A 15,152-nucleotide genomic window follows, 5' to 3' on the forward strand; every position below is an offset into this window, starting at 1 on the left:
CTTTCCAAACAAGGAAAGCATAAGGGGAGAGATGGATTAGGAGTCTTTTACGCTCTATAGAAGAAAATTAGGGTTACCGGTCATAATATTGAGGACAAGGAAGCTCGGATATCTTGAATAATTTTTCTGATAAATGGCTTTTTCTGTGTGCATCACACCATTTAGCCCATAAATATCCAGGGGTTCCCTACAGTCTACACAGCTCTGCACGGTAGGTGCCGAGGGAGACGGGGAGGGCGTGACTCCAGCCTCTGGGAATAAACCATGTAGAGACGCCACAGACAAACGCTTCCCAGTACAGGACAACCTCTAATTATGTGTCCCTAATTATGGTTAACGTGATTGCTTCAGGATCTGTAGGTTAACTAGTACTTATTCCAAGTTGACCCACTTTAACATCATAGAAAGGGAATTTTTTTAAGTAGGTAAAACAGGGGTTGGACCTTTCATAAAGAATAGAAGGCAACACAGTTTTAAGTCTTTGATTATAATTTTGATAAATACAGAAGAACTCTTTCCCATGTAGTTTTTATATCAAGTATCTGTAAAATCAAAGGGCATTTTCCTGGAGAGATTAAAAAAAAAAGTTATTCCCTAAAGTTCTACCAATATGGACAGTTCCTAGAAAGATGAGGAACTGGATAGTTGATGGGGGCTCTCCGTAAAGTATCTGATATCTTACTGGTAACTTGTCAAGCGCCCACCATGGTCAAATGCAGTTAAAGTAATTCATTAAGTCCTGAAATACCGAGGCTGGGTTTCTCCACAGCAGAGACACTCATAAGCAACATTTCTGAGATCTTTAGCTGCCGACATCCACGTGGAGGCCTCTAGGCCCCCAGACACATAGGCCCACATGCTCCTGGCTTGTTCTTACATCTTGTCAACTAAAGAATAGCTGTTTTCAATGAAAAAATAGTACATGTTTTCTTCTGATAACAAAATTGAAAATTAATGAGACAAATCCAGGATACAACATAAAGAGTAATACACTGCTTTGTCCAAAAAACTTAAAGTATCGCTCTTAATTTTAAACACAGGGAAGATTATACTTAAGTCTTACTGAGTTGAAAGTCTGATTAATTTTTAAAAATTTGTACTAATGATGTTTAAGACTCACAGAATGCTGCATTTATCCAAAGTTAAAAATGATCCTATAGGTCATCATTCTTTGAAAATGTGTTCTAATTTTTTTTCTAGTGTGAAATTTAGTTCCACTAAGTTTTTGCTCAGATTTACGCTAGCATTCATGAACTGTTCAATGCTATAGGTCTCTTCATTCACTGTCCACCAGGAGAAGGGACTACCATCTCTAGCTCTGAGGATGTCATTAGAAAAAGGCAAGTTAGTAGATCAGAGAGTCATGGATTTTTGGAGCAAGGGAAACTTTTCATATAAAGACATTGATGTTTATAAAAATGATGGCTTGAGGAACAAACTCCATAGCAAACAGAACTGGAACCAAAATCCAGGTGTCAAAAATGTATTAATCCCTAACCTGTCTTATGTATGTATAGCAAAAAAAAAAAAAAAATGGGGGTTCATTTCTCAGAATTCTTTCTCCTACATCTTCCAAATCATGCATCCTGTCAAGTAAAAAACACATTTTGTTTTTTTCTTTGTTGAACTTTAATTTGGACCATGATAGCAGCACCATCCAAGTCCTGAGAAAATGTTTATTAGTAAATTCACTTAACAGTCATTTATTTTAATTATGGCTGAAACAACTGAATAATGCTCTAATAAATTGGGGGCACATTCAGAGCAATTTTTTTTTAATCATTAGATTTTCTGACCCCACCTCTTGCCTTTTGAAGAGATCCACTATGTAGAGAGAATTTACCGACTTGTCTTTAAGTGCCAGATGGGCAATTAGGCTTTTTTTTTATATGCTAAACTGGTGTCCTTTTGTTCCAGAAGACTATTCCATCCCTCCACTTTTCTGTGTTTTCACATCTCAGGAAATTCAGCCAGAACCTGGTCGCCCAGCTTTGGTACTTCGTGAAATGCGTGTATTTTGGGTTGTCCGCCTACCAGATCCGCTGCGGCTACCCGACGCGGGTGCTCGGAAACTTCCTCACCAAGAGCTACAACTACGTCAATCTCTTCTTGTTTCAAGGGTGAGGATGCTCTGTGCTGTTACAGCCACTCACAGAGCAGGGCTGGCCGCGGGGTGGCATTGTGTCCCCTCCCTGGGAAGGAGTGGAGAAGAAGCTGGTGACCTCAGCATGTGGGTCCCTGCAGGGCTCCTACAGTGTTTGACAGGAGAGCATGTGTGGCCCTTGAAACGCCTTTTAGTGTGTGGTTCCACCCACCTGGCCAGGATGCTGCTCTAAAGTCAGCCGCGTGGGTTCATTTTCTTTTTCTGTATCGTGTATAATTACACTGATAATATTTCAGGATGAAAAATCGGGGTCCATGATCCTAAGTATTAATATATTCTGGGCACAATGCAACAGAATATTTGGAATCTGGAGTGTTCCAAAATGCCTCTGGAATTTTGCTTGTGCAACAAGCCATCCATGGGAGGGGCATTGATTCCACTAATGTCACCTAATGTCAACCTGAATGCCAGGCGACTTGCCTGTTCCTGGTAGGAAGTTATTACCGCTCACACGGACATGTTGGTTCTTCTGTGTGAGGGTTTCGGTGTGAGCATCCCCTCCCGGTTCCCATGGAGATTATACCACAGGGTGAAGGGTCAGGCTGCTGGGGCACTGCTGGCCCCTGGAGCACCAGGCGTGGGGACCAGGGACTCAGTCACGGAAGAGTGTTGAGTGTGCTCAGATGTTGAGAACCACCACGCATGTCAGAGTTTCACTGCATGTGGCCCCGTGTGGGGAGGGGGCCTGACACGTCTTCAAGGGGGTGGAATAGTGCTCCCCCTCAAAGCTGAGGAGCTCAGGGGAGAAATCCGGGGGGCAACCCAAGCTGCTGGGAGGGTCTGGGATGAGCCCCAGCCTGGAAGGAGCTCTGTGTCGGTCAGGAAACAAGGACCAAACCCAGACCCCAGAGGAGCCCAGGCCATCCCACTTACAGCTGAAATACAAGGAACTGAGCCAGGGTCTCGATAGCCTCAGTCACCTAGTACGTCCCCCAGCCGTGGGCCCTGCTGTGCCCCCAATGACATGGCCGCGCCTGATGACTTTTCTCACTTCTCCTCATCTTTCCCCGACCAAGAGTATAACCTTCCCTAGCTCATTCAACAGCAAAGCCCCCATAATTCAATAATCCTATGACCAGCAGATTCTCATAGCAGAAGCAAATGTTTAAAATGAACTTATTTACAAAACAGAAACAGACTCACAGACTTAAAGAATGAACTTATGGTTACCAGTGGGGAAGGGATAATTAGGGAGTTTGGGATTGACCTGTACACACTGCTATATTTAAAATGGATAACCAACAAGAACCTACTGTATAGCACAGGGAACTCTGCTCAATATTCTTTAACAACCTAAATGGGAAAAGAATTTGAAAAAGAATAGATACATGTGTATGTATAACTGAATCACTTTGCTGTACACCTGAAGCTAACACAACACTGTTAATCAGCTATACTCCAATATAAAATAAAATTTAAAAAATAAAAAAATAAAAAATATTGAGTGAAAGGCACCAAAAAAAGAAGAAAAAAAAATGAGAAAAGAAAAAAAAAACAAAATCAACAACTTGAAAAAATAAATAAAAAGTAAAAAGTAAAATTGTGTTTACAGATGATATGACCTTTAAAAAAATTTTTTTAACTGAAGTATCGTTGATTTACAATGTCGTGTTACTTTCTGCTGCACAGCAAAGTGATTCCAGTACACACACACACACACACACACACACACACATACATAACCTTATAGGTTATTACAAAATACTGAGTATGGTTCCCTGTGCTATACAGTAGGTCCTTGTTGGTTATCTATTTTATATATAGTAGTGTGTAGATGTTAATTCCAACCTCCTAATTTATCCCTCCCCCCATATGATCTTTATATAAAGAGAAAATCCTAAAGACTCACTCAAAACCTGTTGGAACTAATCAACATTTTCATTCAGTGAAGTTGTAGGATATAAAATCAACATATAGAAATCAGTTGTATGTTAAATTTAGCCAAAGATAAATGTAGCCAAAGAAGTGAAAGATTTGTACAATGAAAACCATGACTTTAATGAAAGAAACTGAAGACCCTTCAAACTTATTTGAAAAGGGAATTCCAGTTTGTTAAGACCATCAGCAAAAAAAAAAAAAAAAAATTTAATTTTAAAAATGAAAAATACCTTTTCAAAAAGGTATTTTTGTCAAAAAACAAAAATCCTTTATTGGACTTACAATGAAAAGCAGTTGTATTTCAAGTTGGATTTGACCATAATAGTCACCTTGAGAATTTTTTCTAAGTTGTAAGGGCTGAAACAATCAGGACGTCCATGAGCCCTCAGGGTTGACCAGGTGATGGGGGCCCACCCCACAACTGTCCCTGTAACAAGACGTGGTTCCTGCTAGGTTCCGCCTCGTCCCTTTTCTGACGGAGCTGAGGGCCGTGATGGACTGGGTGTGGACAGACACGACCCTGAGCCTGTCCAGCTGGATCTGTGTGGAGGACATCTATGCTCACATATTCATCCTCAAGTGTTGGCGGGAGTCGGAAAAAGTAAGCCAATAATGATGCCTGAGCCCTATTTGTTTCTCTTGGATACAGGCTGTTATTAATAGGAACTTCTGCAAGTTTTCCAGCCAAATAAATGAAGCAGAAACTACTAGGACCTATAAATGCCCCATTGATTTCACCCCACGCGAGTTAGGAATCTTGGACCTGCTTTTGCCTTAGTGAGAATAGCATCCAGATTTGTTCTTCTGGCAGCTGTATATTGTGGTTAAGAAGAAGGTGTATTGCTGCACAACCCAATAATTCTGAAGTGGCTCATTCGAGAACAAGAGGGAATGAGATGTGCTGGAGAAAAGTGGGATCAGGTGGCTGGGACTCAGGCTCACCCTCTGATTCACTCTTTGATGAGGGACAGATAATGTAACATCCGGGGCAAAGGAAATTGAAGTGCAAATATTTGCATATTCTGCTAGGTTGGATATTAAGGTTGACATATGGATAGAATTACTGTTATTTAAGGGATGTAGTCCAGCCTCCTGAGTAGCCCTGAAGGGAAACAGGTCCTGGAGAAGCAGCAGCTAAGCAAGGGACAGGCCTGTAGACCGAGCAGTTTCCACGGCACGTGGCAAAGCTGGGCCCTCCACTGCCCGCAGCCTGAGCTTGGGGCTGGGGACCCCTTGATGCAGCAAACAGAGGTGATTCCAACTTGGACAGCGTGGTCCTGAGAACGTGTGTCATGAATGAAGTTAAAATGTTTTCCACCCACCATGCTGGGGAGGAGCCCGTTGAAAGGCACAGGTTTTGAATATTCAGGAATTTAAAATATCCTTATCTCACCTGATCCCTTAAAACCAGAGGTTTATTCAGCAGAAGCTTTGGTCCCTTGGTGCATAGGTCAGCCCCCAGCAAACCCACACAGCCCTGTTAAGGAGAAAGATGCTCAGGCCGTGATGGACCCTGTGTTCCATGTAGCGGGACCCTTGCAGCCCTGCATCACTGCCTACCTTGTTCCCGGGTTGGGACAGGGTGGATTCAGAGCAGATTCAGGACCCAATCCAGGGCGGACCCCATGGTTAGAGCGCCCGCCCTTCCCCCACCCGCTTCTCCCCGGGGACCCCGCCTGAGCGCGTGGCCCTTCTGTTGCAGAGGTACCCGCAGCCCCGGGGGCAGAAGAAGAAGAAGGTGGTCAAGTACGGGATGGGGGGGATGATCATCGTCCTGCTCATCTGTATTGTCTGGTTCCCTCTGCTCTTCATGTCTCTGGTCAAATCTGTCGCCGGGGTCATCAACCAGCCCCTGGACGTCTCGGTCACAATTACCCTGGGCGGGTACCAGGTAACCGCGCCTCCCTCCGGGGTCTCCCCCCTCCCCCGGCCCCTGCCAGTGCCTTGCCCAGCCGTGCTTTTCCCTGATAACCACCCAGAGGACTTACTTAGGTTTTGTGGACATATTTCCTGTCTGAATTTTGACTGTTCTGCAAATATGTGATATGTGAGCTATGGTGCAGAAGACAGTGAAGGGAGAGTTCTGTTCTGGTTGTGGGTGATACACGACCTAATATTTTTCTTGGAACCCAGGATGCAGAGAAGTGCTTTGGAATATTAACCATCCTGTGTGTCTTTGTTTTCCAGCCTATTTTCACAATGAGTGCCCAGCAAAGCCAGCTGAAAGTTATGGACCAGCCAAAGTTTAATAAATTTATTAAAGCTTTTTCTAAGGACACTGTAAGTAAATGCATGGAGTTGGTCTCGATGAGCACCTGTCATATCGACCAGCTGACTGTTGTCACCTTATTTATTCACCACTTTGCCATGGCCTGAGCCGGTGGGCAGGCCTTTCTGGGGGTTATTAGTTACACACAGCAGGTTCCTGGCCACGGGCCGCTTTGATCATCTAAAATGTTATGTCTATATTATCAGACATAAGTGATAATAAACATAATTCTAATTCAGAGTATTTTCATGATAAGCACAACAGGTGTTGATCCTTTTAAAATTTTTTAAATTGTGGTAGATATTGATCCCCTTAACTGGTAGGGAATCTATCCTAAGGAAATCATTCAAAATATGGAAAAGCTCCAAGCAGGTGCCTGTTTGTGATGGCCTGCTCCACGTTAGTAAGAACTAGAGGCAATTTGGGATTCAACAAGTAGGGAATGAGTGAATCAATTACAGCAGATTTTTCAAGCAACTTCCTTTGTAATAAGATAATCATTACGAAGATGATTTCATGGCATGAAAATTTCTCAAAATGAAACATAACTCTAAAAAGATACTATTATTATTTTTTTTATTTTCTGCGGTACGCAGGCCTCTCACTGTTGTGGCCTCTCCCGTTGGGGAGCACAGGCTCCGGATGCGCAGGCCCAGCGGCCGTGGCTCACGGGCCCAGCCGCTCCGTGGCACGTGGGATCTTCCCGGACCGGGGCACGAACCCATGTCCCCTGCATCCGCAGGCGGACTCTCAACTACTGCGCCACCAGGGAAGCCCTATTATTTTTAAATGATTTTAAAAATTAAGATATGCATCCTCTACTGTATAAAACAGGGATGATGTTCTGGTGACAGAGCTGTGGTGGACATCATCCTTTTCTCTACATTCCATGCTTTTAATAAGATGGTAGCCTGATTCTTCATAATTAAAATTGGCTTTACAGATGATGCTTTTTATCTAAATAAAGTGATTAGGCAAACAGATGCTGTTCTCTTTTGTAAAATGATCAGCCTGTAAGTGCACACTGTCAAAAGTAATCTTGAGGGCTTCCCTGGTGGCGCAGTGGTTGAGAGTCCACCTGCCGATGCAGGGGACATGGGTTCGTGCCCCGGTCCGGGAGGATCCCACATGCCGCGGAGTGGCTGGGCCCATGAGCCATGGCTGCTGAGCCTGCGCGTCCGGAGCCTGTGCTCCGCAACGGGAGAGGCCACAACAGTGAGAGGCCCGCGTACCGCAAAAAAAAAAAAAAAAAAAAAAAAGTAATCTTGAGGAGTACCCAGCTGTAAGGAAGGGCCCCGGTGTCCTGGGTGGATTAAATTTGACTCTCTCATGAGGTGGACGTTCCCCAATAGTTGATAAATGTCTTTCTTTAGTGGGAAGGAAAAAAATGACACTAAGTCATCTGATTTTTCTTTACTGTTTGATTGGAATGATTCCATGGCCGTGGGTGTGGCAACATCACCACTGAGGTTTGGTGATGTGACTGGAGCTGATAGTGTCAGAACACACCAGGCAACCCATTGTAGGGAGGTGCCTTTCAGAGGAAGAGATTCCCCCTGGATACGGTCAGTTAAAGGGAAGAGTAGTTACTTTCTTACATATCCTCAAGTATGTGATCTATTTATGCAAGTGTATTTGTGTGCACACAGGGTGCTATGCAATTTCTGGAAAATTATGAAAAAGAAGACATAACAGTAGCAGAACTGGAAGGAAACTCAAATTCTTTGTGGACCATCAGCCCTCCCAGTAAGCAGAAAATGATACACGAGCTCATGGATCCCAATAGTAGCTTCTCTGTTGTTTTTTCATGGAGTGTGCAGAGGTAGTTACTGTATTTCCATGCATAATTCCCCCTTCCCCAACCTGAACTCGGGGCGGGGGTTGGGGGGTGTGGAAGGATACACACCTCAGATTAATTCTGATCTTGGTTCACATTACTTCCTGGGAACATTCATTCGATGCTACAGCTAACATTTTTGTTTACTAAATAATGATTTACCTGGGAATCATTGACAAAATGAAGAACTTATTAGTTTTCATTTTTCTACTAACTTCAGCTTTAAAGAGGCTGGCAATGAGATCTGTGACCAAGAGAGAGAGGTGGAGAGAAAATAAAGAGGGTGATGACTCATAACGTGAAACTGAGTCGGGTGAAGTGTAAGATTTCCCTGAGCTTGTGGGTCTGGTCTTAATCACAAAGGACTTGCAGCGCTGGGAACCCTGATTCTCCCTTGCCGGCCTCCAGCACTTGGGGAGGCCCAGCACCTCTTTTCTCTGAGCCTGAGCTGGGAGAGCCTCTGGGCAGTCCCAGGACGGGAGAGCAGGGAGATTCCTTCCCACCCCACTTGAGCCTCTGGCCAGCCTGCGGCCACCACGCAGCAGATCTCGCAAAACGTTCTTGCATCTTAAAGCCCGATGTGTCTGGGGGGCCGTTGGGGGGCCTGGACGTAATACCGGGGCTGATTAGCTCAGTTTCCTTCATAACAGGCTGTGACTCAGGACTCTGGGCAGTCCCGTGACAGGTTTGTTGGGTCCACAATACCAGCTTCTTGGTCGGAATTAAGAAAGAATCATGATAGGTAAGGAAGAAAGCCTTCTAGAATCTGACTTCACAAGGAAGTAGTAAGAAGTATTTTGAAGGAGGCTGCTCAGAATTTAAAGAACTCCTTCTTTAATCTTATTTTCTCCTTTTAAATGTCCCAAACTCCTCACGTGGAATTCTGTACTGGCAAAAATGCACTTCCTAGCCCTTCCTTTGAAGAGCCACCAAAAGAAATTAAAAATCAATTTCTGATTGAACATTCTGCTTTTGATTGAGATATAATTGACATGTAGCATTATTTTAGTTACAGGGGTGCAACATAATGATTTGATATTTGTATAGGTTTCAAAATGATCACCACAAGAAGTCTAGTTAACATCCATCACCACACAGTTACCAAAAATTTTTCCCTGTGAGAACTTTTAAGATCTATTCTTTTAGCAACTTTCAAATATACAGTACAGTATTATTAACTACAGTCACCATGCTGTACATCCCCAGGACTTACTCATGTTATAACTGGAATTTGTGCCCTTTGACCGCCTTCACCCATTTCATTCACCACTAGCCCACCTCTGGGAACCACCAATTCATTCTGTGTATCTATGAGGTCAGGTTTTGTGTTTTTTAGATTCCACATATAAATGTGATTATATAGTATTTCTGACTTATTTCACTTAACCTGGCATTAGGCTATCACAAATAGCAAGATTTCATTCTTTTTTATGGCTGAATAATATTCCTCTGTGTGTGTGTGTGTGTGTGTGTGTGTGTGTGTGTATGACATCTTCTTTATTCATTTATCTGTCAGTGGACACTTAGGTTGCTTCTGTATCTTGGCAATTGTAAATAATGCTGCAGTGAACATGGGGGTGCAGATATCTTTTCGAGTTAGTGTTTTCATTTGCTTTGGAAAAATACCCAGAAGTGGGATTGCTCAGTTACATGGTAGTTCTATTTTTAACTTTTTGAGGAACCTCCAAACTGTTCTCCATAGTCGCTGCAGCAACTTACATTCCCACCAACAGTGCACAAGGGTCCCCTTTTCTCCATCTCCTCACCAGCACTTGGTAACTCTTGTCTTTTTAATCATGGGCATCATGCCATTCTGACAGGTGTGAGGTGATAACTCACTGTGAACATTCTTTTTAAAACATAGATTCTCTGAGTCCCCATGGAGACTAACGGCGCTGGGCTAATATAAAGTGTTTCAGAACCCCTGTTAGATCATCAGGGATTTCTCTTGTGTCCCCACACTCTTCCTCCTCACCTGTATCTGTGTTAAAGGTGTCTGAGGCCTCCCTGGATGTCTAAGAGGCTGGCTGTAAAGGTGAGGAGGACAGGTTGAGGTTGACAATTGTGGACCCAGTGAAACTTGGTGAGATGAATAATTCAGTGAGTTTTTAACCTCTCCTGCAGACTTCTGAATAACCACTGACGTTGAGTTTTTTTTTTCTTCACAGAAACATGAGTCTGGGTGCAAAAGCAGAAATAGCCACAGATAAGCTTTCTTTTCCTCTTAAAAATACGACACGAGAGCACATTGCTAAAATGATAGCTGGCAACAACACAGAAAGTTCCAAAACGCCAGTGTAAGTTGATTGTCATTTTTAATAGTGTTAGAAGGTGTATCTGGTCCAGATCTCCTCTACAAATACGTGTGTGCAAGAAACGCCATTTCTTCCTTCTTTGGTAACTCAAGTGAGCCTGTACTTAGAGTCCTCGATGGGCTGGGTCAAAGCACGTCCGCCCTCCTCCCGCCCCCGCTGCCCAGCTGGAGGACTGACCTCTTCTCTGGGGAGCAAACCTTGCTCTCATCTGACCGTAATCACCAAAAGCCAGGGAAAGGCCCTGGGAGACCCTTTTCTACTATTACCCCTGCCCCTGGGGCACCAAGTGCCTGGCTAACAAATGGGCGTTGAGAAGAAGGCAAGGGGGTGGGCGGAAATTTGAGGGAAAAAACTGTATCTTAATATATTATCCTGCTACATACTACTCCACTCCAAACATCTGAGCTGTGATGTTTAGATTCTAATATGAGAACCAGCAGGAGAAAAACACGGCCATTGGTCCAAAACTGCTAAGTGAACTATTCCAGACGCCCACCAGCTGCAGCCCAGCTCTGTCCCGTCTGCCCCAGCCCCAGGTCAAAGTGCTGAGTGTGAGGACTGCCACGATGCAGCCCTCAGACATGGCCCCTAAAGTACCCCCTTGTCAATCACTAAACACTAAGGGCCCCTGAGAACCGTCGGATCCTCCCCCATCACTTCCTGGACGAGAACACAGCCCTGGAGAGATGGAGTGGCCCGTGTGCAGGGTGGGCTAAGGGCTAGGATGCCAGTCCTCTGCCCCCCCCCACTCCCGTCTCTGGATCAGCTTGGGCAGCCCACTTCACTAGAGAGTTTTGAAATCCCAAAAATTAAAATTGGAAGAGTGGTGGGATCCTAGCAAGAAAGACAGCCCCTGGCTTCAGAAAAGTCACAGATGTGGGAAAATCTCTGCAGCAGTTTTTAAGCCATTAACCAGCTTGTGTACAGAGTTGGCATGAGTCTGGTTAGAACCTGGTGAATTTATTCGGCTTCGGAGACTTCTCATTTTAATGGAAACCAATAAGCTATGATGACTGCACATCGCGTAGTTGTAGGAAGACTCTCCCCATTACTTGTTTGAAATGAGGTCAAAAATAGCAACAACAACAGAAAAACAATTTTGCATGGGTAAAACAACTAAAACTTAATTATCCTTTTTTCTCTTAATGCCCAGGACCATAGAAAGGATTTACCCATACTACGTGAAAGCACCCAGCGACTCTAACTCCAAACCCATAAAGCAACTTTTATCTGGTAAGAATGAGAAGGAATTGTTCCAGAACGTTTCTTAATCTTTCGTTTATTCAATGTCTGTAGTTTGCCTTTTCAGCCTTTATCAAGCTCCTTTCCAGTTTTCTTCCCCCTGTGACATGGTTTGCAAGAAGCATAAGGCTCCGGGCTGTGTCCACCAGCAAGAAGGGATCATTTACTCACCTGGGGGCGTGTTCTTCATCTTCCTTTGTTCATTGATATAGAACTTGATTGACTTAAATCCACGTTCAGTGACATGTTAACTGATTCATCAGAATCTGTTTACTTGTTTCTATTAGCAACCGTATCTTTGGCAGAAAACTGCCTAATACAGCGTTAACTCTGAAGGCCCACGATAAGAACAATAAAAAGATGGCAGGAAATGGACTTGATTCAGCCCGACGGTGACTGAGTACCAGTAGCTCCATCTATTAAAGCTCTCAGCCAGCAAAACTCAGCTCAGAAGTCACCTCCTCTGGGAAGTCCTCAGGGATCATACCACCCAGAAGTGGTCTCCCCCAGCTAACAGACCTTGTCAGTGCTGGAGGTTGCCACGTGCCCATAAATAGTGCTTGTGTGCGTGGTCTTTCCCATTGAACCAGGCTGCATGCAACCTGGTGACCCCTTAGCACCTCCTGGAGCACGTTCCTCCTGGAAGGCACGCAGTAAACGGTGGTAACATGAAAGAATCCATCAGTTCCATCAACAGTCAGCTACTGGGGTTTTTAAATGTCTCATTAGTTGTTGGGAATTGTCAGCCAAGGTGCTCCGGTGACGCGTCTCCATTCACCCTGTGACTTCGCTGCTGTCGACTGGCCTCTTAGAGGAAGAGAGAGACCCCCACGGCCAGGCCCCCTCCTCCTGTTCCTCTCACAGAGCCGATGTGCCCATGTGTCCCCATCCTGGAACCGGATGCCATGGGTTACCAACCAGGCCATCCTGGTTCATCCGAGAATGGCTGAAGTGCATTACATCTATAAACTCTCCTGCTAATTGGATTTCATGTTTCTCCTTCTCCAGAAAATAATTTCATGAACATCACCGTCATTCTGTCCAGAGACAATACAACTAAATCCAACAGTGAGTGGTGGGTTCTCAACTTGACTGGGAATAGAATCTACAACCAGCATGCGCAGGCCCTGGAACTGGTGGTCTTCAATGACAAGGTCAGCCCCCCAAGCCTGGGGTTCCTGGCCGGCTACGGGTAAGGAACCATTTCACCATTAACAGTTACGAGATCCCACTTCTGTATCCCACCAAGTTGAGGATGGGAAGTCTTTTATCTTCTTAGAATTCTCAAATTCTATAGCTGCATTATTAGAATTCACAGATCCTTGGCCCTTCATTTTATTTTTTAATTTTATTGAAGTCTAGTTGATTTACAGTGTTGTGTTAATTTCTTCTGTACAGCAAAGTGACTCAGTTATTCATATATATATATATATATATATATATATATATATATATATTCTTTCCATTATGGTTTGTGACAGGGCCCTTCGTTCTAAAAACTGAGGAATCAGAGTCCCAAAGAAGTCAAAAATACCTTGTGTGAGTCCCACCACCAAGCATAGGACCAGAAGCCATATTTCCAGCTTCTTAACTATTCCTTCCTGTTACAGCACAGTTTAGTGCAATTCAGGGCTTAAACTAGAAATGGGCAGAGTTTTCTCTTTTCTGCTAACATTGCCTTCTGACCTGAACAGATAGAGAGTCAAGTAGAAATCACAGTTTGGGACATGCCTGATGTTACCATTTCTCCATGTTCTGACACTTCAACCCTAGGACAGGCACACCCCCTACAAGACGCTAGTACAAAGTTTTCTACTTCCCAGAATGAGCCTCTTAAGAAATCATTGTCTATCCAGAATTTTATTATAAACATGAATCTCTGAGAAAGGCCGGGCAAAGTCCTGGGTACAGAAAAGTGTATATAACAATTGCATTTCTATCATATATATATATATATATATATATATATATATATATATTTAACATCTTTATTGGAGTATAATTGCTTTATAATGGTTAGTTTCTGCTTTATAACAAACTGAATCAGCTATACATATACATATATCCCCATATCTCCTCCCTCTTGCGTCTCCCTCCCACCCCCCATCCCACCCCTCTATCTACCATATATGTTATGTAGCTTATGAATATAATATATGCAGTAAAACCACCAGAAGTTCATACACGAAACTATTAACGTTGGTTGTTTCCAGAATGTAAGATTTCAAAGGACTTTGATTTTCCAAGTCCTACAGTTCTGTAATGTGTAATTTAAAAAAAAAAAAAAAGAGCATGCATTACCTTTTTAATCAGCAAAAAGGTCAATGTTTTCACCAAAGGGAAACAACTTAAGCTTTGGTAAGTCTATCATGTCTTTTATGGCGTCTGAGAGAAAATGTTCATTATTTTTTTCTTTTAGGCATGTTCTCTTAACCGTATGTAACGGCCAGATACATTTCTACCTCATTTTTTTTTTTCAGTATCATGGGCCTCTATGCTTCAGTGGTCCTGGTGATTGGGAAGTTTGTCCGTGAATTCTTCAGTGGGATTTCTCACTCCATCATGTTTGAAGAGCTTCCGAATGTGGATCGGATTTTGAAGTTGTGCACAGATATTTTTTTAGTTCGAGAGACCGGGGAGCTGGAATTGGAGGAGGACCTCTATGCCAAATTAATATTCCTGTACCGTTCACCAGAAACCATGATCAAATGGACCAGGGAGAAAACAAACTGATGCCCCAGGCCACAGACCACAAGCCAAGTTCACATTGGAATTTTCCAAAGAAAAAAAAGAAAAGCACAATACTCTCCTAAGAGCTAAGTAAGCATTTCTAATTCGGTGGAAACGGTCTCTCTTCTGACTGGTGCAGAAGGACTGGGCTTTCTTTTGCCCTCAGAGCTACAAGCAAAGGTACTCTCGAAAAGTCCTTTGTAATTCCATTCTTCTGAAATCAGGGCTACTCGCTTTATGTTTTAGTCCCGGTGTCTTGCAGTCTGATGGACTACGTGGAAGAGTCATTGATGGGTCTCGTCCCTCAGAGAAACGGAATAGGAGGAGGAGAGGGAAGGAGAGGCCTTCTCCTGTGAGGGGCGGTGCCCTCCGAAGAGACACTACAATGCAACGCAATGTACGGGGCTCTGCGGCCAAGGGGACGCTGCTGTGAGGAGGACGGGGGCCCTACAGCCCGAATACGCAACAGAACGGGGGCTGAAAACTCCTACCCATATGTCTAAGGGGGAAACAGGGAGGGGAGGGGGTCAGTGACCCATGGCGATGCCAGTGGAAGTATAAGCCTCATCCTAAGCAAAAACATAACATTAGTGACACTTACTGCCTTACCTTGACTGAAGACTAATAAGAAATCTTTCCATTAAACACCAGTGACCTCTCAGGAAAAAAAAGCAGCAAAACGAATACGTGGACATGGTGTTGCTGAGGCCCAGGTGG

The 15,152-nt window shown here is 43.8% G+C and overlaps 1 protein-coding gene across 4 annotated transcripts in view; it reads left to right on the top strand.

Annotated features, from left to right (window-relative positions):
* PIEZO2 (piezo type mechanosensitive ion channel component 2) overlaps window positions 1–14,445 on the top strand; it is a gene marked incomplete at its 5' end in the record, with an annotated part of 353,117 nt that extends 338,672 nt beyond the window's left edge. For all 4 annotated transcript variants that reach the window (XM_081252827.1, XM_081252829.1, XM_081252828.1 and 1 more), the window contains 9 exons: window positions 1,962–2,120; window positions 4,496–4,643; window positions 5,745–5,933; window positions 6,230–6,322; window positions 7,961–8,133; window positions 10,317–10,445; window positions 11,617–11,696; window positions 12,714–12,897; window positions 14,186–14,445. In XM_081252827.1, the coding sequence (XP_081108953.1) occupies window positions 1,962–2,120; window positions 4,496–4,643; window positions 5,745–5,933; window positions 6,230–6,322; window positions 7,961–8,133; window positions 10,317–10,445; window positions 11,617–11,696; window positions 12,714–12,897; window positions 14,186–14,438 (1,408 nt within the window). In that variant the 3' untranslated portion in view covers window positions 14,439–14,445. The remainder of the gene's footprint in view (window positions 1–1,961; window positions 2,121–4,495; window positions 4,644–5,744; window positions 5,934–6,229; window positions 6,323–7,960; window positions 8,134–10,316; window positions 10,446–11,616; window positions 11,697–12,713; window positions 12,898–14,185) is intronic.
* Window positions 14,446–15,152: the final 707 nt, after the last annotated feature.

This window comes from Mesoplodon bidens, assembly GCF_964165515.1.
Source record: "Mesoplodon bidens genome assembly, chromosome: 13".
NCBI lineage: Eukaryota > Metazoa > Chordata > Mammalia > Artiodactyla > Ziphiidae > Mesoplodon > Mesoplodon bidens.